General features: G+C 44.2%; 1 protein-coding gene across 4 annotated transcripts in view; it reads right to left on the bottom strand.

The window, feature by feature from the left end:
- SLC4A11 (solute carrier family 4 member 11) overlaps positions 1-23907 on the bottom strand; it is a 95528-nt gene that overhangs the window by 22479 nt on the left and 49142 nt on the right. For 3 of the 4 annotated variants that reach the window (XM_076335647.1, XM_076335648.1, XM_076335650.1), the window contains 7 exons: positions 22132-22255; positions 18663-18869; positions 13245-13329; positions 5503-5628; positions 4637-4750; positions 3619-3751; positions 3235-3308 (listed from right to left, as the gene is read on the bottom strand). In XM_076335647.1, the coding sequence (XP_076191762.1) occupies positions 3235-3308; positions 3619-3751; positions 4637-4750; positions 5503-5628; positions 13245-13329; positions 18663-18869; positions 22132-22255 (863 nt within the window). The remainder of the gene's footprint in view (positions 1-3234; positions 3309-3618; positions 3752-4636; positions 4751-5502; positions 5629-13244; positions 13330-18662; positions 18870-22131; positions 22256-23907) is intronic. The other variant, XM_076335649.1, reaches the window with a different exon arrangement.

Here is a 23907-nt window from a genome sequence, read left to right as displayed (position 1 = left end):
CTGGGCTGCGAGCGCACATTGCTGGCTCATTTCCAGCTTTTCATCCACCAGTACCCCCCAAGTCCTTCTCGGCAGGGCTGCTCTCCATCCCTCCATCCCCCAGCCTGTAGCGATACTGGGGGTTGCCCTGACCCCAGCAGGTTTACAGGTCAAGATTTAACCTTTCAATTTGCTCTCAGCAGCAGTCAGAAGTGAGACCATTGAACTTCTGAAGCACAAGAAAGCTGCTCCTAGTAAGGAGCAATCTCATTACAACCTCTGTCAGCGCTGCGCATTTCTGCATTGCACGCTACGGAAGAGGCTCTGCTATCATTTCCTCCCTCCGTCCTCACAGCTGCGTCCAGCCCAGGCAGGACACCCACATCTGCTTTGCAAACAGGTAAACTGAGGCAGAAAGCACTGCCGTGACCCGCACACCAGCACGGAACAAGTTGTTGGAGGATTTGCAGTTTCCGCCTCTGAACATTAAAGGACACTTTTGTCATAACAAAAATGATTATGGCAGTATTTCCTGGGGATTAGCAGCTGGCCAGGGCTAAAGGCCTGTTCACCATCTCAGATGACCCTAAGCGTTACAAAGTCCTAGAGACACAGACAATTACTGAGCATACGATAACCCAACAGCACATACAACTCAGCAGCTATGCAGAATGTATTTGCATGCCTCCATATTTAGATTTAGACTCGAGCAAATAAGAAACAAGTTAGTTTTTGGGGGATTTTCTCAATTTCCCACACTTGGCTATATTGCAATAATACATTTAGGGCTGAGCACGTCTTTGGTGCACTGCATTCAGCCTGACTACATCTATGTATACTACTTCTCAGGCTGCAATTCAATTTGCAGCCACCTCAAAACCAGGTAGGATTGCTCCACTCAGTCCTGAATATAGGGGAAGAAACTTTGACTTTACTCTTGTATTTCAGTTAAAGCAACGAGAACATGCCAAGATGGCTAGCGGAGACCTTTATAGCAAGTCTGTGGTGCAGGACAAAGTATTTGATTCCTGCAGATTTATAGTTTGTTTTTGTAACAGAGCTAAGTGAATCTTGTCGCCCACATTCGGAAAGCAGCAAATGTGGTGAGGGTAGTGCCCTCACTGAAACAGAGTCATTCTCAAGCCTACTGCGTGCTTAAGTTCCCTCCAACAACATTAACTCGCTTTGTTTGCTTCAGCCGGTTCACCCCTGTTTCCTGCAGAGTGCAGATGTCAAGATCAAACAAACACAGCTTTGGTGGCCGGGCTACACGGCAAAAACAAAGTGTCACCGGGATAGTGTGAAAGCATATGGCTTGATTCCTCCGTACAGTATCGCATCCCTCCCCCCTTCTTTCCTGCACATCTACAAGTACCTTGCAAAAAAAAAAAAAGTCAGGGCTATGAACAGACTGAGGAAAACATATCCGAGCAAGAGCAGCACGTCCCCTGGCACTCAGGAAGCCCAAAGTCACTGTCAACTGGCTAGCCATTACCAGGACACATTTAACAGCATGGAGAAGGCACCAGCTTTCTCTTCCTGCTTAACTGCTCAATCGAAGTTTTGAGGGTGGGGGGGGATGGCAGCAGCAACCATCACCTCCTGCTACAAAACAGGAGTAGAAGATGACAGACGAGCATGGGGCCGTAAGCTGCACTGGTGTCATGTGTTTAAATATGAGCACTGAAAGGGTTAAGGATAAAGTCTGTGCCTGCCAGCATCGGTGCCCTTCTGCATCTGGGAACGTGGCTGGACCTGGGGTCCCACCTGTTGATGCACTGAACACTCCCAGATGCAGCTCAAGCCAACACGAGCTGACAAATGAGTGGAGTGTTGGTTTGATTTTATTACCATTGTTCCTGTAAACTCAGCCCTTCCCAAGTACAAGGCAGAACTACACTAATTCACTAATTAACTTCCAGGATCCTCTCCTGTCCCACTGCAATACTGAGGTATTACTTGCATATTCCTGAAAGTCTGGCAGCCGAGATCAATGAGAATGCTTTCCGTACCTTTAACCTGCACCTCATTCCCCTGCTATGGGAAATCAGCTCTCTACTACAGAAACACTGTGAACATTTGCATTTGCCAATTTTTTACAGAGCAGTTGAATATTCTGTTGAGGAACACCTTAGTGCCACAGGGAGACTGCGTCATGCCTCCAGAACAGGGCATTAACAGCACACATTAAGCAAAGCTCACAGCTACGTAGCGAGCAAGGAGAAAGCAAAGCATCCCAGAACAGCTTCTCCTTCACCAAGCTTTGTCTAAGCAGGATATCTGAAAGATGCAGGTGTTCTGCAGAGAAAAACAAACTGATTGCACAATCAAAGCGTATGCCCAAGGAGCCAAATTAAGGATTCCCAATGAAGCGAGAAAGTATCTCACTTTAAATTGCTTTGCAGTGTCAAACCTGCTCTTTGAAGGTGTTCTGCTTGTATGCAAGACAGCATAATGAGCTAAGCCTGAGAATCTTGAAAACAAGGGATGTGCTCACGTATGTCCTGAAGGGTTTCAAGGGATAGCCCAAATTTGCGGCTGTTGGACAACAGGTCATAAAAAACAAGGAATGCAGACTTGGCCAACTCCTCACTGGGATGAACAGAAAGGTTGCCATCCACATGGCATTTCTGCTAACGTCCTTCACCTTCACAAATACCTCTTGCCAATCCTGATCAGGAGGAAGCGAGGTGCCAGAGAAATTTGTTAAACCCCAAGGCTACTCATGGATACTCACCCAAAAATGGGGATCAAGTGGCTGGAAAGGGCAGAATAGCTTTAGGAGCACGTTGGAAGGCACTGCAGTCCTTATGTTGCCATTAAAGAAGGGTCTCAGAGCTCGCATAAGAATGGGCAATCTCAACCCATCTTTCAACTCCCCTCCATGTAGTTTTAATAATATGGCAAGGAAAGAGGTCTAGATGCACTGCATTTAAACTGGACTTTTTTTTTTGCTAGGACCAAAGAGACTGGTATCAGGAGAAGACTTTCACAGCAACATTAATATGGTTTCTCCATTTGTTAAGACACTAATTCTATCTCAGCTAACTGAAATTCGAGTTGACAGGAATTCTGCATATCCAGGTAAACTGCTGACGCAGGGCTGATTCAATCTCACACACACTTTTTTTTCCCCTGAAGACCCTGAATGAACATGGAATAAGCAAACATCATGCATATTTGCAGCCCTGTATTTCCCTTCGACAAGGAAGCAAAGCAGAGATCTGCACTGAAAAACATTGTTGCAAGACTTACCTTTAATAATGCCTTTGAAGGCATCAAGCACAAACGTGATGGATATAAAAAGTGCAATTATTTCTTCTGTTGACCTGTGGAAAAATCCCAGGAATTAATATAGCCATTAGCAGAGTCTGCATTCAACTCCATTCAAAGGAAAATCAGCATATTCATATATTTACATGAAAATATACCAATTTTAGTTAGACTCCAACTCAAGAAACAAAACCCAGTGAATCTTTAAAAGCTTCTTTCAAGCTGGAACAATAAGCTGAAATGATACTAGCTTCATCTCGCAAAATAAATTTGGCAGCAAGTTTGTAATTAAGGAGCTTGTGGAATGTATAATTTTTCCATTTGCTGAATAATCTGATCAAAATATGACTTCTTGAAAATAGCTACCTTTTAAAGAGCTTCATCAGAAGACTGAAATTAAAGAGGGAGTACATCACAAGGAAGAAGCTGTTCCACAGTCCAGTCCAGGCATAGAAAGCACTGAAATCCAAGTTGTAGTCATCACAGATTCCTCGGATGACTGTAAAAATGAAGCATTCACATGTCAGATTAAACTTTTGTCATTACCACCCTGTGATTCCCATCTGCTTGATGGCAAAAAGAACCGATTTCAAGACTTTGCCCAAACGCGCTTATGGGAGATACTATTAAACCCCTGTTCTTACACTCCCGGATGAACACTGGATCAACCCAAACTGTTCTCCCCTTCCCCACCCCCTTCCTCCACTAGAAATGGGGAGAAGCACTTGGAAAAATATTCTCCCACACTGCTCAAAGCATCTTTCCTAGGGATTAAGGCCACAAAAATCAGCCCTTGGAATTTGCTCTCACTGACATTTTGGGATGTTGTCGAGCAAGGGATCTCATACATGCTTTTGCACCACGTTTACTCAGTCACTGCATTGTGGACAAAACCTCGTGTCTTAAACCTTTCAAGTTAGTCATAGCCCATCTGATTGTTCCTATAGATATTGAGTTTGCTCCTTTACACCTCTGGCTCGGTAATATCAGCTTGCAGCTGTAACTGGAAAGCTATTGATCACACCTTAAAAGACCAATTAAAAAAAAAATCCCAACATAAACCTCTCGGGCTCTTAACCTCAAGTTGGTTAAAAGCAGCCACGTGAGAAAACCATCAGATGAAAAAGATTTCTTCCTTGAAGCAGAAATGTTTATTCTCACAAAGTTTTTATTCTATGCAAAATGATTCCTTTAGAAACCAACATTAACTAAACCTGAATCAAATTCCTCCCCTCTCCCTCAGCACCAGAAGCAGCCCTTTAGTATTGATTTATTAAACAAATGCAACTAAAGTTCTAACAGGATCACAAGGTTCTTGTACAAAGTCACATTCCACCGATCACAATCGCATCGGTCCCCTGACTTACAAGTTTAATAGACTTACCATTAATGTAGAGTGCTAAAGGAGCTGTAGTTAGGAGTACAACTAGAGGTTGCCCCGAAAAGAGCGCGTAAAGCAGCCCTCCAATACACTGGCCGACGATTGTCTTCTGCACATCTACGAGTAATTAGGAAGGATGGAAACAAACAGGGTTTTTAACCAACACCTCCCTGACCGAGGAGCATTCATGGGGCATAGAACTCAACCACTAACGAGCAAAAGCAATGTTTAGAGGGTATAGAGGTGAGACATTGTGAAAGCAAGAAGTGACCCTTTGCCAGCAAACTTGTAGCAATAATTTAGGATGCCATCAGGTTTCCAGATGTTGAACTATGAAAGTTGGATGGGGTTGTTTTGTTTGGTTTGGGGTTTTTTGGTTTGGGGTTTTTTATTTTATTTTAAACAGCTATAAAAACATAACCAGTGTTTGTGGATGCCTTCAGGACAAGATTTCAGCTAAGACTTCTAGGAACTGTAATAGCAGTAGGAACTGCTTCAGGGCCACAACTGGGATAGAGCAAAGCATCATCTGCTATACCAGTGATGTGGATACCAGCAAATCAAATCCAGATCAAAAGCACAGGAGCTTGCACTAGGAAAAACGTGCAGATAACTACATAGTTATAAAGTAAGCATCATTCAAAAATACAGTAGCATTTATCTGTATCAGTCAAGTCAGAAGGTACCACCCAAAGTAGTGTTCAACTTTTCTAGTCTTCCGAGGAAAAAGTCATGAATGGAACAGTTAAGAAAACCTTCAGTGGTGGTTTTTTTCAGCAAATAAAAACTATCAAAGCTTTCTGTGACCAGAGCTACTCAGCTTGAATACATGAGATCCTATAACAGATGCACAAAACTGATAAACTTACCAATAGCTCCTCGGGTATTTTCATCATTGAGTGACCCAAACGCAATGGATGGAAGGAGGCAGGCAAAATACAGAAAGATCATAGTCGTGATGTATTTTCCTATAGCTTTGTTGTTTCCAATAACACCTAGTGTAAACCATAACAAGAGTCACGTTATTACTGCCCACTTGCAAAGCATTGAAACCCTACTTGCAACAGCCATGCGTACCATTAGTTCTTTTAATGCTGAAAGGCAGAAGTAGAAATTCAGTCTACGCTTTAAACGTATAGATAGGTCTAACGTTTGCTTTCGTACAATCATACTCTTTTGTTCATCTAGGACCAGAAGTAGAAGCACCAACATGCCACCGGTCTGCTTCAACAGACATTTCTGGCATCGTCAAAACAGGAAATACTGGAAGCCTTTTGTTCAGTTTTGCCAGCCCCAAAAGCTTGGAAGAGGATCAAAGCAGAAGCCGTAAGTTTTGGGTTTATAACCCCCCCCACACACACACACCTTTTTAATACAAACTTTATAGGTGTTCTGGGCTATGCCCCTAATGAGCTTCATGATGCTCACTCATCTTCGCAACTCATGATGCTTTGGCCAGGAAAACATGAAGCACTTCATTTTTTCCCTAGGCAGATATCTGAGGTTATAGGCTTGAATCAATAATATGCTATGCTGAGCCAATTAGTGCTAGCAGACTTACAAAAACAAATAGCACAAGAGGTCAGGAATGCGTACATTAAGAGTTTTGCTTTAAAAAAAGCTCTTCTGAAAGAATGGCTTCTTTCTTTTCCATCTACTCACCCTCTATCATCTCCATCGGAAAAAAACACACCAGGCCAAAACAAAAGCAGCCAGAAAGAGAATTTAAGTGTCATAATATGAATTTAAGGGCCTCTGAAGTAGCTTCCCTTCCCTTTCCTGTTTTCAGGCTGATGTTCATCCCCAGTGAGCTCATATCACACAAGAGAAAGGATGAGAGATGACAACAGCTGATATTGCTTGAGAAGAACGTAAGTTTTTCCACAGAACAGCCTCTTCAGAAAGGATACACCAGAGAGGACCTTTTCAAAGAAAACCTTGAAACAGCCTTTGACCTGCCTGTGCCACCATCCTCGATGATGCTCCTGCTGCGAGACACTTGGACAAGCTCGGAGTTGCCCAATTCCCCTTTCTGGAAGCCTCCTGAGCAGTGAACTCCCACACAGGCATCTACCCCTCAGCTCCCAAATGCCCACCTAAGCCTTTGCTAGCACCAGTCCCATGCTGAGGGAGCTACAAGCCAATGAGTTGAATCAGAGAAGGGAGGGCTTTGCATTCGAGGCTGCTGGTGCAACACTTGAGAAAATCCATGCATTGCCACGACAGACTATGACTGAAGTGAAAAGCAATCGCTCAATGACTTTGGGATCTCATCTAACATCTGTTTTCTGCACAATTTGCAGTGCAGAGATAAGTACAGGAGGAGGATGCAAAAATCAAAAATCAAAGATTGTGTGCAACGAACAGACAGATACATGAATAAAGGACACCTTGTGATGGTTCCTGTTCGCAGACACAAAAGGAACAGATATAAATAGTACTTCTGATGCTCAGCATCCTTGAAAAAAGTTTAAAGAGGGCAGGGGCTGAAACTTGACAGTAGACATCTCAAGCATGCATATATGAGCCTAACCTTCCAGGAGTCATTGGACCAGCTGTTTCAAGGCAGATTCCTCTCAATTTATTGTGAAGATTCAGAAACCACAGACCACATTCCTGACCACTCTTGGCAACCAAAGGGCCTGAAATTTACTTCTTGCAGATGAAGCTTTCTCATGTGATCTCGAGTCCAGCTGCAGACTCCTACCTCACCCTCCCAAGTGCCCAAGACCTTTAACGAAAATGAAAGACTTGGCAGGGCAAACAGTGGACTGAGTGGCAGTCTTATAAGCAGAGATGGTCACATCCTTGTTCAAAGGACTCTGCGCTGCTCCAGAATACCGCTTTTTGGACAAAGGAGTCTTTCCAAGATGAAAGGTCAGAGGCAACAATGCCTGAAAGCTTTGAAATCATTCATAAAGAGACAGGCAACCAGGACCAGAGAAGCAACTAATATTTAAAGAAAAAAGCTCATTTGCTGAGCAGAGAAAGCTACGTAAGTGACGAGGTGCTTTCTAAAAAACTTTCGGATAGATAAACCATAGTATGAGAGGGCAGAAGGAAGAAGCCTTGAAGAACGTCACAAAAGCTCATGCGTAGCTTTTAGTTTCGGCTTCAATCCTTGCAAAGCGAGCAGCAGCAGCCCTTGCTGATCATGGAGGCCTTTATGCCATATCATGGCTGGGGCCAAGACTTCCAGTACAGAGCAGTACTTCCTTTAGTCCATAATCAGCCACACGAGATCCAAGGAGCAAAGAATCCCTACTGGTGGGCAGCAAAATTCACTTCATAATGGAGACAATAACTACATCAGATTAAACGTACCCTTTCACAAACATGATTAATCACTCTTTAATTGCAATTAAAATCATGAGCAAATACTGCCTCCTTGTACAGATTCACCTGAGACAAGCACTAAAATTCAGTGTTAACCACAATTTACCTTTCGCCTTTTTAAAGTCCACATCTGGCTAAACATTTTCAGGGTCTATTTGCAACCCAGGGACTGTCATTACTTCATTTAAAAGAAGGTGGGCTGCATTACGATGGCATTTCATCTGCAGCAGGCTCATAAAGCCATTGAAAAAACGTGTCACTCCAACTGCACAATGTAAATTTGTAGCAGAAAATCAACTCAGTCCAGCTGTGAAATTTGAGTAGCTGACTATTACAGAAGCAATCCCTTGAAATTAAGGTACATCCACACATTGACATGGGAAGCAATTATGTTCATCAACATGACAGTTCTATTTTACTTGCCTGAATTTCTGAAATGTCAGTTTTTAAAGACAAGGTTAGAGTTTCAGAGAAAACTGCAGCATCGCTGGCCTCATTTGCTTGGTATTCTGCATCAGTTAAGTTAATGACCAAGAGACCCAGAGAGTGGGACTAGAGCTCCTTAAGTGTACCAATTGTACATTTACTGAGTCAAAATCGAGACAGATGGACATTCTATGAAGTGTCTGACTATTAATGTTCCTTCCCAGTGCTCTGAAATATCCAACGCAAAACAAGCTTAATTATACTGATCCGCAGCACAGCAGCAAGGATGTATCTATTAAAGCCCTGATTTAAGAAGAAATAATCACCGTTCAATGGTAAAAGCACACAGTAAGGATATCTGTTCATAGGTTTTGAGCCATAAAAACTCAAAGCATTACAAACTTCTGCTAATGCGCTCAAGCTGGGCTTTCACTTATGTTAATAGCCGCTGGATTCTGCCCAATTTTCTGAAGATGAACAGAAGATGAATCTTCCCTGAAGTCCTGTGAAGAGTAAATCACAGTACAAGTGATACTAAGAACTTAGCTGGAAAAGGAAATCCACTCTTACTGATTTTGGAGCAGAGAAGCCAAGCATATGCTCAGACTAGAGAAGTACGAAGAAAGAAGTACGAAGATCAAGGGCTCAGAGCTTTCCCTTCTTCTCTTGTTTCTTTCAGCCCACTTCCCATGAAGTGCTACTCTCTTGGAAGGAAACATCCACAGACAAAATAAGATGCTTTTATGCATCTTTAATGCTTACCCATCCACCACTGCCATAGAGAGACATCAAAAGCAGCATAGCTGTAAACCCAGGTCATGATGCCCCAAAGCATCCAAGTCAGTCTTCAAGTGGCCATTGAACTTTTACACCAAGGTGATATTTAGCAATGAAGGGCTGCAGAGTGACGCAGGAGCTACCCCGTCATCGAACCTAGGGCAGCAGAGGCACTGAAGAGAAGGGAAAAAGCCTATCTGCAATCCCTTTATTTTTCCTCCTCCCTCAAGAATGCAATCCTGCCAAACAAGGTGGCTAGCGCAACCGGGTGGGAGAGTCGATGAAGATTTGGCACATGCTACAGCCAATCCACAGTCAACCTTAATCCACAGGTTTAAGCTCTGTGCTAGCTTAGACAACCAGCAAGACAAAACTTCCCTTTCAAATCCCATTTTTTCCAGTGCCTTCAAGCCTTCCTTCCAAGCATGCCTGCATTACAGGGAGCTTTGGAGATCTCCCTCCTGCAAAACACCACCAACAAATCCTGAGGATGCTGCAAGCAGATGCGCTCGCCTTACTCCCAGGAGCCAGTTAGGGACCCTCTGCAGGACCAAGGACAGGGAGGAATCCACATCTCCAGCTGAACTATCCACCCACCATGGTCACGTGCCAAGGACACAGGTCAAGGACAACAAGGGGAAACAGAATAAATCTCAGCTGTCCTCTCTTCCCTTCGCCCTCCCTCCCCACGAGGTGAAGGGATACGGCAGAACACAGCATCGAAGCTCACCATAAAAACCTCAGGTACCTCAAGTTTTCCCCTGGGCACTCCAGGTGCTACATTTGTGTTTATTCCTCCATGCTGTACCAGAAAATACACATTGAAGAATAAGGGTAGCAACTTTAAGCTGTTTCAGGAAACTTGTAGCCGAGCCCAGGCAGAATTCCCTCCTTCATTCCTTCATTCAAACCAGCCTCAAAATAAAAAAAAAATTCAGGAAGCCTCTATGGTTCAACTGAGTCTTCAAGAGTAATAATATTGATACACATGTGTTTTGAGCCTATTTGACAAGATCAGGATGAAGTTCTGTACAAGCTTTTTTTAAGAAAGCAGAATCCCATGAACAGAGGTTGTAGTCATTAAGAGGAGACTACATGCCAAGTTGTGCTAATCCTAGCTTCAAAGGAAAATTACAGGTGTTCTTAGACTCAGCATAATCCAATTGTTCATCTTCAGATGCTCCTGCTGGAAGACACCTAGTACAAGCCATCCAGACTAAAGTCCTGGACCTAGAGTTTAGAAAACTCTTCCTTGATCCTTGCGTGTTCAGTAAAATGCACAAGACTTCTACAATCCAAAGCAGACCTGAAGTTGACAAATTCCTAATCTGGAGGAAAAAAGAAAAGAGAAAGATGATTCCTTTCTTTCCTCTCCCAAATCACGATGGTTAAGAATAATTTAATGGCCAGCTTTGTGCAGCGTGTGAAGACCAATCCTACAAGAGTCCAACTGACAAAACATTTGCCATCCCTACAAAAGCCTTATTATTTATCACCCTGCCCTTAATCGGTTTATCTGTCTAAACCAAAACCCCAGGATGCTTCTCAGATTGAGGATTTAGAGACTCCAACCATTCAAAAAAAGGCATCTTTGTAATTCAAAGCTCTTTGATGATGCACGTGTGGTTGTCTGGAGTGCAGATACTTGGATAGCTCAAATCCCCAATGTTCTGGTACACTGCTGCTTTGAGATGGTCCAGGAATTTCACATTCCTGATCACCTTCGGTCTTGGTGGTTTATGGCAGATGCTTTATGCTCCATCTGGTTTTCATTCCATGCAGATCCTTAAAGAATTCGTCCTAATTTCTGGTTTCTGGGAAGAAATGGCACATACTAATATATATATATATAGGTTTTTTTAAAAATCCTCTTTTCCCCATATCCTATTTGAAAGAGCACAACTGCTCCTAAGGTGAGTACTTCACATTTGAGCTGCAGGAGGTCTTGAATTTCACTTGGCTCATTTCTGCACCTTCCACTCTCCAGAAATTGTATAACAATCCACTGACACCTTTTAACATATATTTGCATTTTATACCAAAACCATTTTTCTGGAATATTTGTAATGCTGGATTCTCACTATGACAGTATGTCATCACTCAGGGCAGATGCAAGCAAGGGAACAATTCTTTCAAGCTAGTCAATCCCAGCACCTTGTTTAGGCCAAGCCCGATCTGCTATTTACTTCAGTTCATGGAAAGCTTGCAGACCTGGCTATAGCCAACAGCCCCAGGGCTGAGAGGCAGCACGCACAGGTTAGTTTTGATGCATGCAGAGCCAGAACATGGACCCTGAAACGGATTTACAAATCTGCTGACAGCCAAAGTTGGCTGCAGGACCATCATATGATGCTTTTGTGCCTGTGAACCTGCTGCGCTCAGGACACTGACAGCCACAGCAGACACTGCTCTATCTTGAGATGCACATGGGTTCCCACAAGGTGCTTCTGCAGCACTTCCCTTCTGAAGTGCTTCAATATCCCTTTATAATGAAGTTAGACTTTGACAGCCCTACAAAACAACAGCCATAGAGATGAAGTGTCCTGAACCCACTCCAGAAGTGTCCAGATTAGGAGCTTAAGTCCCCTCCAGATCTGGTGCCAGTGATGTACATGCCAAGAAATATTTTTTCTGTTTTATCAGACTCCTTGCTGCTACCCTGAAAACAATTTGTCCCCTCCCTCCTCAACATACCCTAAGTCACCAGAGAATGTAGCATTAACTTGACTTCAAACAGAGCCTGCCCTCCTTTTACCCCAAGCCTCCTGAAAATAGTTTCATCCCAACAGTTACAAAGCACCTGGAAAAAGCATCCAGCACTCAACCGCTGTGCTAAGCCATCATCTCATCCCATTTTATTCTTCCCAGCAGAATGGATACCACTAACTGCAAAACGCATCGTGGTGGATGAAGCATTCCTAGTTGACAAAGCTGGATCTTTGTGGGAAGCAACTACTTGGCAACTCCCCCAGACACATGGCATCTCCTTCAGCCGAGCAGCCAACGGCTGATTACCATGTTCCTCTGCTGGTGGTGACCATCCTTGTTGAAATGTAGTGGAGGACACACATCTGTACCCTGCCTGTGCTTGCTCTTAAGCTTAAGCTGCTGTGGAAGGTGGTTTTGCACTAGAATAACTTGTCTGCAGAACGGGACTCGGGTATGCATCTTATTTTCTTATGCCAACTCCAAGGAAGATAGCCCTCAGCAGAGGTGCAATGGGGAAGGCTGGGACACCGTGGCTTGAGCTAAGGAGGATTTAACAGCAGGAAAGTGTCTGATAGAGCCCCGAGATTCCCCCGCCTACGCTCTACATCTTTATTTTATGCAAACTTTCTAGGTTTGATACTTGAATATATTAACCAACTCCCCAGTAAGCTGTAAGAAACTGAACATGTTTTGATGTCAGGCTGAGGCTCTGTAATCATGGTTTGCCCTGAAGACTTTTCACAGCCTTTAAGAATCTCTGAAAGTGAAAGTTGGAAAGTGAAAAGGGAGAAAGTGACTCTTAAAACCAACAAGGCCATTGTGGGAGCTATATAAAGCCCGAAACCTGAGGCTCAGTATAAACACTGTATTGCTGCTCCTGTGATCTGGCTACAGCAGACAAGCTGTATCCTGTTTTCAAAAGCACCGAGCTGAAGTTACTGCAGCTCAGATTTTGTTCAAGCATTCTCAACTCCCAGAGCATCACCATAATTGCTATTGATGCTGGCTTGCAAAGACAGCAGAAAGGGCCTATTGGGCCAGTGCTGACTAATTAGGTTGCAATGAGTTTATCTGTGTCTACACACGACAATAATCAATCCATTTAATCACCTCATTGCTTAATAAAAATTAAAATCCTCATCTACATACAGCTAGCGTCTTCATTAAAGGAACACTGCAAGACTCATCTGTAGTGCGCCACGCTGCCTATTCATGTGCTTTTGTCAAAATATTCTTTTAAATAAGAAATAAGAGAGCTATTACACGTATCAAAGAACACATTCAATGCACACTGTAAACAGGACATCACATCACAAAAAAATCAAAATCAGGCTAATGCTTTCATAAACATTGGCCAACATACCGTCAGTGAAGTCCAAAGCGTACACTGGAAATCTTCGTGCAATGTCATCAGAAATCCCTTTGCCAACATTGAGAAACTCATGGAACTAAAGAAAGGAAGGAAGTGCTGTGTCAGTTTAAAGGCTCATGTATTGTTAAAGAGATTAACCTCCTTATTCAATACTGATAGGAGCAGAACTGGTCATTTTGAATAGGGCATTCAAATCGGATTTTGTAATGATAATAAAAATAAACTCTTCGCACTTCAATTTATAACCTCAAAAGCATTGTAAAAGAGAAAATCCCCCAGACCACCCTGTTTTCCTCCCTTCCTTCCCTTCCCCCCCCCCCCTTCATATCTGCATCCCTGCTTTGCAGGTGAGGGAGCTGACGCACAGTGTGACCCGCTGAATCATAGAATCATTAAGGTTGGAAAAGACCTCGAAGATCATCGAGTCCAACCGTCAACCCAACACCCCCATGCCCACTAAACCATGTCCCTAAACACCCCATCTACACATCTTTTAAATACTTCCAGGGATGGGGACTCCACGACTTCCCCGGGCAGCCTGTTCCAATGTTTCACCACTCTTTCAGTAAAGACATTTTTCCTCATGTCCAATCTAAACCTCCCCTGGCGCAACTTGAGGCCGTTTCCTCTCGACCTAGCAGGTTGTTAACTGCTTCCTCTGTGTGAAAACACCCTGGCCAACAGCAGGATTAGACCTTGAGTACCCTGGGGTTAAACATCAGGTCAGAGATGCCCTTCCCATCCCTCTAGCCAAATTCTTTTTCTTTAGATGCCACCACAAGACTCTTCCCCCAAATCCATGTGAAGCTTCTGAAAGGGGATCCCCAGCAAGTGCTCCCTTCCTTGGCATTGCTACGGGAAATGGAGACCTCAAATAGATGTAAGTAAGGGAACTAAGACTGTCCACACCTCAGGCTCCACCAAAAGGGAACAAGCTTGAATAACTTCACATAACCAAGCCATAATTTCTGCCCATTAAAAGACAGCAAGAACATTACAAAAGGGTTCCAAAACCCCAACACGTTCCTCCCTTCTATTTCTGGTTTGGGACCTGCAAGGTGCAGTATGATTGTTTATACAATCTGATGCTCACCACAGGCAATAAGGAGCTTTTCAGAAATATGTGACAGCTGCTATTGACTTGCAGCCTCCTAATTCTCACAACTACATCCTCACAGAAAGCACATGGAAAGCGTCAGAGGAGGCAACACTTGCAAATGAGGCACCTGTCAGATTTTCTTCTGTTATCTTCAACTCAGTACACATACTCTGAAAATAAAATGCACCTTTATACAGTGCTAATTACCCCAGCTGTCTCATCTAAAAGATTTCATATGTTTGTTGTGGAACTAGACCCAGAAGAAGACTTACAACCTCTGCTAGAGAGCGTGTGTGTGTGTAGGAAAATCACAGATCCAAAATTTACACCAACAGGTCATCTCAAAACAGCATGGACATCTTCCTTTGGCTGGTTTATGTAGAAACTGATCAAAACTACTGCTTTAGAAAGGACTTGACGCTACAGTGCTCATTTAACAGACTACACGCAACTTTGCCTTTTCTCATGGGACTTGCCTGCTTTGCAGCGCCTGGAAGATCAGAGCCATAAGTAAAACACAACAAGGAAACTTCTCCTTTAGAAGAACAGGAGAAGTTTGCTGGGCACAGCAAACACTAGGGTTTGGGGTGCAAAATACACCTCAGAGGACCAGCTCCTTTATCAGTGACTATGACATCTCATATTTCAGCCACTTAAGTCAATTCTGTTGCATTTTGCCAATCCACCTGTTGCATTTTGCCAATCCGCCTGTATTACTTTAGGACAGTTTCAACTCTCTGACCTGAACAATTGGGATGAAAAGACAGACACCAGCATAACATCTGCATTTGAAGCATTTCCGAAAAAGCTATGAGCTTAAACCATATTTGGAGGCATATTTGGACATCAAAGCCATATGCACTTGAAAAGCAATTTAATTTTTTCCCCCCAGAAAGACATTCCTGAAGGCACGAGTCAGCCAGAGAATCACAATAGCTTTAATGATTAATATGTTTACTCGTCTCGCTGCAGTGAGTACGGGGAAAATGATGCTCGGGGTATCTCATCTTCCGGGGGAGAAGCCATACGCTTGCTGCTGGCCTGGGGCTGAGCGTGGGGTGGGGAGGGAAGGCACATTCATGTGCATTGCCTGCTCGTAGGCAGCGGTGAGTGCGCAGAAGAAAAAAGCACTGCCTAACTTCTTGTCCTGCAAGGCACACTGAGGGAAATTTGAGAGAAGGGGGAACCAATGGGTTATGTTTGAGACCCCCAATTCCTTCATGCATTTATTTCTTGCACATGTGCAAGTTTAGCCTAGGGTGGAGCACAGGGATGTCAAGCTAAACCTCATCAGTGGCTAAGTATGGGGAAAGCTGTTTCTTCTGTATGGCTAATCCTCCTCTTAACTTTCCTTTCTGCTCTACTAACCTCATACTCAACATGGTCTTTTATCTCCTCAGTGCAACCCAAGTTTACTGACCTCTGAAGTTACTGCCCTTTTTGGTTTTACTTTTATCCCCCAACCTATCCACCATGCATCTTCATCATCTAACTCTACTCCAGACGTGTTTCAGTCTGGCTTTTGCCTCCTGCCATCCTCTGAGCTTGCACCTTGTGAGGTTTCCAAAAATCTTGGGAAGGACACTACTGACACTTCATTCTTGCCTTTTTTTGATCTGCTTCCTCATACACTCCAGTGTTGGGAATTTCTTGGACTGCCATTCCCCGCTTCTTTCTCCTTCAGTGGGAGAAGTTTGGCTGACCCCATTGGCTTTCCACTCCCATTCGTGGTGGCACCTCTCTCATGGCCCTGTCACCTTTTTGATTTAACATCCTGATACTAGGTGGCCTAACCCAGGAGGCCAGAGCTGCATCCCCCACCAACACCAAGCTCAAGGCTTATTAGCCTTTAGGAACCACAGCTCAGGTACCCAGCACCAAATTCTCCTTCAGTCTCCTTATTCTTCTCTTCTGCAAGTCCTTCCAGTGCTTTTGCCCATGCTGCTCCTAATACACAAGGGAGGAAAGAGCAGCAAAAGGAGTACACACAAAAAAAACCTAGACGAAGTTCATGAATTTTCCACTTTCCATTTTACAAATCTCTCCAAGTCTCTTGCCATAAGCGACCATTGTTTGGGTTAGAGGAAGAGGCTAAGCCAGTACTTAACAGCAGTTACAAAGCCAAACAGAAAATACCTGCTCCAACAACACCGACCCTTTCTCAGTCCTCTCCTAAAGCACTGGGGGGCTGCACAACTATTTTACACAGACCAGGGACACACACTATCCTCCCTCCTGCTAATGCTGAGCAAGCATAGCCCAGCCCTCTCAGCAAATCCACACAGGTATCAAACAGACACAAAAATCACAATTAGATGCCTCAGTAAACAAGAGGATTTCAGGCTGACTTAATTATGACTGAGTATGTAGCCTTGCCTAAATAATCCTCTGAGATGAGCCAAAGCAAACTGACTGTGCTGTAGGCACAGCATGGCGTGCAACTGTCATGTCCCCTTCAGTATTTTAACAGAGGTAAAAAACGAGCACTTGCAAAAATCCCACTCACACACAGAGCATTTGAGGCCCATTTCTCCCCCATCACTGCAGGACCAAGGGAAGAAGGGAGGCAGGAGGCAGATTTTTACACTACCAAGAGACTTTACCCTCCCTGCCCCCTCCCGAGGGCTCACTTGTAATAGTACGGTGGCTCCGGATGAGGGTATTTATTTCACTGGGGGTGGTTCACAGGTTGAAGTTACACTCCTGGTCTCATACGAGCTTGTGCTCATATGCTTCCCTTTTCTAGAAGGCTATTGCACAGGGCGGGCAGAGGGGGAGGAGATGCTGCTGGAGATAGCTCTCATAGGAACTGAGGCATGCAAGGCTATGATCTCAAATCAACCTCACTTCTCCAGGCAAATCTTTGCTTGTCAGGAAAAGAAATCTCCACCCCAGTTCTCAAGGTCTATGCTGGCAAGGCGGGGTGGAGGACAGCTTCTTCCAAGAGCCGTGAGAAAGAGTTACTACTACACAGGCTGCGTCTCCCGAGAGCTGAAGGATAAAGCATTTTAAAAACAACGATTTACCAAATCCAGACCAAGAATGGTCAATGCCCAGACAAGCGCTAAAAAAACCCAAGCATCACTATCTACAGCACTGGCTCAGAGCCGTCAGAAGTCTGCCTGGCCAAGGCTGCTTGCCCAGCAAGGCAGGTAGGAACCACCACTTCTCAGGGCCAACATCTACAAGCTCAGTGTTGCATCCAGCCCTCCTCCTGCTCACCAAACCACAGAGCAGAAAAGCCTCTACGGACATTCGGAAAGGGATAGTTTTAGCAGAAGACAGAGCCAGACACTTCAACTGCTCTACCAAACAACCTTTGAAAGACCAAGTGCAAAGGGTTAAATGTACTTTAGCTAAATTACATTACTGAAACTACTCCAAATACCACCAACTCTGAATGACCTAGGTTTGAAGAGGGTTTCAGGACTTGCTCTGCAAACTTAAGAGCAGGTATGGGGCCTAGCAAAGTTCAAAGCGTTACCTATAAGCGAGGGGATTCTGCAGGAAAAACATGAGCTTTGCTCATTTCCAGATGTGCAGATCAAAACCCATTAAGTCTATTCCAGGGGGAAAAAAAAGTGATAATTTACCCAGCTTCTGCACTGTAGGCAACCCAAAGCTTTAAGGTTACTTGTAATTCAGGGACAGAAGCAGCAAGCTAGAGATGGCACAGTTCGTTTTTCAGGTATGCTGTCTGGATAAAGAATGAATTTCTGAACGGAAAAGCAAAGCGATGACCAATACACAGGAAATTCCAGAAAAGAAAGTTGAGTTACAGCATTTCCCTCGAATTTTAAAGCACAAAGCAAGTAACATTTTACAGAGCTATAGATGAAACAGTGAGAAGTCAGGCCAAATACTGACAGGCAACTTAAGTGAAATTACTGTGCAGGGATAGCCAAGAAGTCTTTTGGCTGAGGGAAAGACAAGCAGCAGCTTCCTTCAGAGACTTCTGATTTTAAGGATTAAGTACCTTGGACCAACAATGCACAGTGATCCATTAATCCCACCCTTGACTACACATCTGGAATCAAAGTCCTGTAACCATTTCAACCCCCTACTGCTCTGCATCCCTTCAGCACCTGCCTCTTTGAAGTGGTTTTTTTTTTTTAGATTTACAGCAGGAGCTGAGGAAGGTAGACGTACATGCAGCAGCCATTTGTAGAAACCTCAGTGCTGAGAGCTTGCTAGGAAAGCCCAATGGATGCAAGCAGCACCAGCTCTTCATCTCCTTACCCAAAACCCCTTGCATTTATGCATTTGGACACCACTGAAGCAGGGGCGTGGCAGATGTTGGCCAGCCTTACCTTGAGTGGCTTATGACCGTGCGACTTGTGCCCATCGCTCATTGCTGAGGGTCTCTGATTCACCACCGTCAACAAGTGGCGTTGGTGGACTAAGGCTTCCTTGAACTCCTCTTCAGTTTTGGTTTCTAGGAGTTTCTGCCGAAAGGTTATGTCTGAAAACATTGTGGCAAAGGTCCTGCCCACTTCTGTGGCAGTTTTGGTACTTTTCTGAGTGGGGGGGAAAAAAAAAAAAAAAAAGAGACAAAAAACCTTGTAAAACTATTTTCTTTCACTTCTGAAAGGTAAAACCACTGATTTGCCACATTGGGCACCATATGAAGAGCAAGCTGCCTGGCTTCCAGGACCCGAGATACACCCAATGGAGAAGGGCACATGTGGAAGCCATTGCAGACAAACACACCAACCACAGCAGGATCCTGTGAAGGCATCAGCATACAGGCCCTGACCAGTCTTACTTGATCAACTTCCCAGGACTCGATCCAAAGCTCAATCAATGCTGAGCACGCATTTTACCCCTGGTCTTCCTTCAAGGCTGCTAAAACTAAACAAATAAGTCTTTGCTATCCTACAGCATCTCAGCATTACTGCTACTGGGGTGGAAAGACACTGTAGTCAAGGTTACTGCAGGTAGAAGTGTCCTGATGTCTTTTTCCAGAAGACTGAGATTATTGTGCACACCTGCTTCACCAGCTTCTTATTTTTGGGCATTAAAACTCAGTTCGGTTGGTCTCTCTGGGGCAATTCTAGCAGCACAAGTGGAGATTTAGAGCTCTCAGCTAAAGTAACTACTGGCATGGAGGAAAGCATAGGAAAGAAGCAGCTGAGCACACACATAAGCAGCACTGTCTATCTTCACTAAATGCTTGGAAGGGACAGGAGACTTGTAAACATGAAAAAGGAACAAGTGCCTATTTGCAGGCTTTAACATTTCTGCAAGCCACAGGCCTGATCTTTGAGGGTCCAGCTTCAACGGTATCCAAGCCCACTTTCCTATTGCTCCAAGCACCTTGGAAATTAGATACAAAGGGAACAGTAAAGGAGCCTGAGCTCCCCATCCCTGCACAAACCCACCAAATGCAAGCTCTACAAACCCTGACCTGCTCAACCGCTTGTACCGCTTTGGTCAGGACAGGTAAGATACTTGCCAAGGCAAAGTTATGAAGAACCATAGCTCGTTATGAGCTCCTTTTGATGCAAAGTTTTAACCCACTTCCCTTAGCTACACTCAACGCTCCTCACAAAGCAACTGCTAGAGACACCCAACCAACCACCCTCCTTGGGACAGCCTCCAAGGTCCTCGCATTACTGTGAAAAGTAGCAGCGAGCATATGTGATTGATCTGAACTAGTTTTCATGATTCATAACAAAGCAGATGAACAATTTCTTCATGAACACAACCAAATAATTCAGCGTTGCTTGACGCAGAGGCATGGACTGTGCCAGAGGTGGCACCGCACTAGTCCCAAAGTCATCACTGACACTATACTTGCTCCACCACTCACACTGCCCTGCCTCCACCTCTCCTCCATCGCCCTCTCTCCATCACAGGGAATGTCCCTTTAGACACGCTTACTAGGACATGTTCAATTTAAGTTTCTAGGGAAGGGTTTGGATTTAAGTGAAGATAATCTGCTCTGGGAGTTGCTTTTAGAGTTTGTAAGCTTAGTCCTTTCAGACTGAACCAGCCTGGATTTGCCATCACAGGGAGGTTTCTGCTTTCACCTCTAAGAGGCAGTGGTTCTTGGGCTGGATGCTGCAAGGGGTTACCTTCAAGCTACCCAGTTCCGCTTCCTTAAGCTGCACAGTTCTGCTCCCTTTCTTTGCTTTCCCAGAGAGATGAATGGTTTAGAGGAAGAGAGCAGAGATTTGCAAGAGAACTCAAGTTTTTTCCATCTTCCATATTAGAGAAGGCCAAGGATCTGGATTCCTCAGCACAACAGATGCCCATTCTCTGGGCTTTTTTTTTTCCTCCCCAAGCAAGGATCATTTAATCTGTTACTGTCAGCAGGTTAATTATTTTAACTGCTGTACCAGAAATGCGTACTTAGAGCTGGCTAGATAAACTCATTTAAAATAAAAAGCATATTGGCAACTGCAGCTCCGCTTGGCCTCCACTCCCTTCCCTTAATTTGATGCTGTCCATTGGAATTGCAAACTTTCAGGATACAAGCGGATGCAGAGCTGTTTGCTGGGTGCTTTGCACGTAGCTGGCCAGAGATAAGCAAACTGCCATACAATGAAAGAGAGATCAATGCAGTTGCACGTGGGTTCAGTTGTTCGCCTGCTGCTTTTCGTAAGGAACATCAATATGTTTTCAGCCTGTTGGGCTTGAGATCTATGCCAAAAGCATTGAACTGCTCAGTTGGGAAAGATCCGCCAGAAATCCTGGGAAATAAGGAAACACCAGTATTTCCATTTAAACAAGGGTGGTGGTGGAGAGGAGGAAGAGTCAGACAGACCAGACTAGAAGGTCCCAAGGTCACACAAATAGCATTGAAGAGCAGGAAATTGAATCAGGATATGTCCCGTTCCAGACAAGGTCCCCAGTCTTTCCAGCACCTCCCAGAAGCACAGACCTAGTAGCCCCAAGGTGTAAACAGCCAGCTTAAGTGTGAAAAGGTCTTGAGCTTTGAACCGTTCAACCGTTAGCTAGAGGAACACACCATCTTGATCAAGCCAGTGCTTTCTAGGAAGACAGGACAGTGATCCCCAATTGACCTCGATGCCCCCCATGATATTGCAGTAAATGTGTACTACTATGTCATTTGTTGGCCTTGTCCACACCAAAGAACCCGTAAGTACACTTAAGCGAGCTTTAACCTCGCCGTTTCGAGTGCCAAAAGCTGTGAAAAATACATCTCAAAGGACCTCAGCACAGTCTGACCTTACAAGCACCCCAGCTCCCAAATAGTCTCGCCCATACTGCAATGGAGCTCACAAAACTACATCTTCCTCTTGGTTACATCAGTCCATCTACAACTGCTGCAACCACATCTGCAGCGTAACTGTCAGTCCCATCAAGAGAATTTGCTGGGAAGCAACCCAGACCTTTGCGGTGGGGCATCAGCTCCAGACTTGTAAGAGCCCTTCACAAGCATGGCTTTAACCAGGAACAGCATTCCCTACCAGTTTAGCTACTCTTTTTAGAGGTAAAGCTGGAGGGGGGAATCCATGGAGTATTACATGCCTCACGGAGGTAGCTCTAGCAGAAAGTGTATGGAGACTACAGACACACTTGATCTGCAGTGTTCTCCTCCCAGTCAGGCTAGTGGCCATTCTCCATTATGAGATGAGGATGCAGCTGACTAATCTACCCCTCACAGACATCTAGAATAAACCATCTTGACAACTGCTGAGAAGATTCTCAGGCCTTTTCACATCCCCTTGTGTTTTAAAAATAATATGTCGTCATTAACCCTAGAAGGAGACCAAGGAAAAGCAATCTTGGAAACAGGAGAGCAATACTCACCATTTTAGGAGGAGCCAGGACTAATATCACAAATCTCACTTCACAGGAGTTTTCACCCCAATTCTGAGGCCTCTCCAGGCGGCTGATGCAAACGTGACGTCGCTGAAGGGACTTTATAGTGCAACTGTCAAGGAAGACGGCATTGTTATACATGGCACTATGACACATGGCATGCTCTCTCCTGGTGCACAAGGTTTATAAAACACATTTCAGCTTTGAGAAATACAAAATGTTGTTCGTTGTGAAAGGCTCACTTCTGAAGTCTTTAACAGTGACTTTAAGTTATGTTAGCCCAATTCTGCTAGCTCTTTTGTAGAATTTGAAAGTCTGTGGTTTTTATGGGAAATAGCTTTCAAGATTTCAAGGTGTATTCTTCCTCTTCCCTCATCTGCTTTCTAATAGCCAAGAAATCAAGAGAATCAACGTACCTAGTACTTGCAGTGCTACAGAAGCTTCTACAAAAAAAAAAAAACCCTCTTAGAAAAAACCCAACACCTACATTACTGGAAAGCACTTTACACTTCATTTCATTTCACCTGATCTCCCAAAGTGCTTTTGGAAACATTAAGGCAAGATGCCAAACCAACATATTTCCACTTCTTTTGCCTTGGGCAGACCTCTCTCTCTGTTTGAATGGCTTTCCCTATTTGCTCTCAGCTGTTATTTTTCCCCTTTCTGGTACAGGTGCGTTACACAAAGCAAGCTGACCTCCTTGCTCAAGATCTACAGGAGCTGTAGCAGGCAGGATTACTGCTCAGAGGGAAATCCTTGGCTGCAATCCAGCCAGCCCTGCTGGGCATGTGATGGCTGTTTGACTCCCATAACAAAGACTAGCAACAAGTTGTTTGAAATAAACACAGAGACCATCTGTGGAAGCCATGAAAGACCAGATCTGTCTCCACCCTGGGATATTTAAACAGAGCTGTGATCTGAGTAGCCATCATTTTTCCTGCTGGGAAATTCTGACAAAGCAGCAGAGTGGCTTGGTGCAGTTGCAGGAAGAAGTTAACACCAGCCCGGACTGCAGATCTTCTGTTCCCGTTAAAGCCACCTACTACTACTCAAGTCTTCTGAAAAGCACTGATGAGATACATACTACTTTCAGTGACATAAGCAAAACCTATGTATGTAAGTGTGTGTTCCTACCTCAGAGTGATTTTTTTTTTTTTCTGGTTCAAAGTCACTTAGACTGCTTGTTCCCTTTTATTCATCTAGCAAGCATCTATCACAGTCCTTAAACCATCTCTCTTAACTTCTCTTCCATAATCCTAGCCCATTTCTTTCCTTTTAACATGTATTCTCACACCTGTGCACCCTGAAGGTTGTTCTAGTAATGGCTCCTGAAGATCTCTGGCTGGAGGCGTACTAGTCAGGAGCACATTATATTTTCTATTAAGTTCTTAATAACTTGCATACAAAAATCACACCACCAAGTATTTTCTTATTGAGTTTGACTTCCTGATCACAGATTGGAAGCAGCCTACTTACACAAGTTAATCAAAGGCACTTGTCTGAGAGCAACCAAACAGCTTAATTAGAACAAGATAGGTCATGAGTAAGATGACAGTATTTAATTTAGTTCCTAACTCCCCTCCACCACAGTCCCTTGTCCTTTTTCTACTCGCATCAGCTTTGGAAGGGAGAAAGATCAAGGCAGGTCCTAAGGTTAGGAATAAATCTCTTCTAAAGTAATTGAAAACAGAATGCAAGCTATCTTCTCAACTAATCCCATAGTTTGGACCCGCAACAATCCTTATCCTCTCCTCCCAATGAATC

Source organism: Aptenodytes patagonicus, chromosome 4, assembly GCF_965638725.1.
Source record: "Aptenodytes patagonicus chromosome 4, bAptPat1.pri.cur, whole genome shotgun sequence".
Taxonomy (NCBI): Eukaryota; Metazoa; Chordata; class Aves; order Sphenisciformes; family Spheniscidae; genus Aptenodytes; species Aptenodytes patagonicus.
The sequence above is the reverse complement of the archived record's forward strand: the minus strand, read 5'-3'. Positions and strand labels throughout refer to the sequence as shown.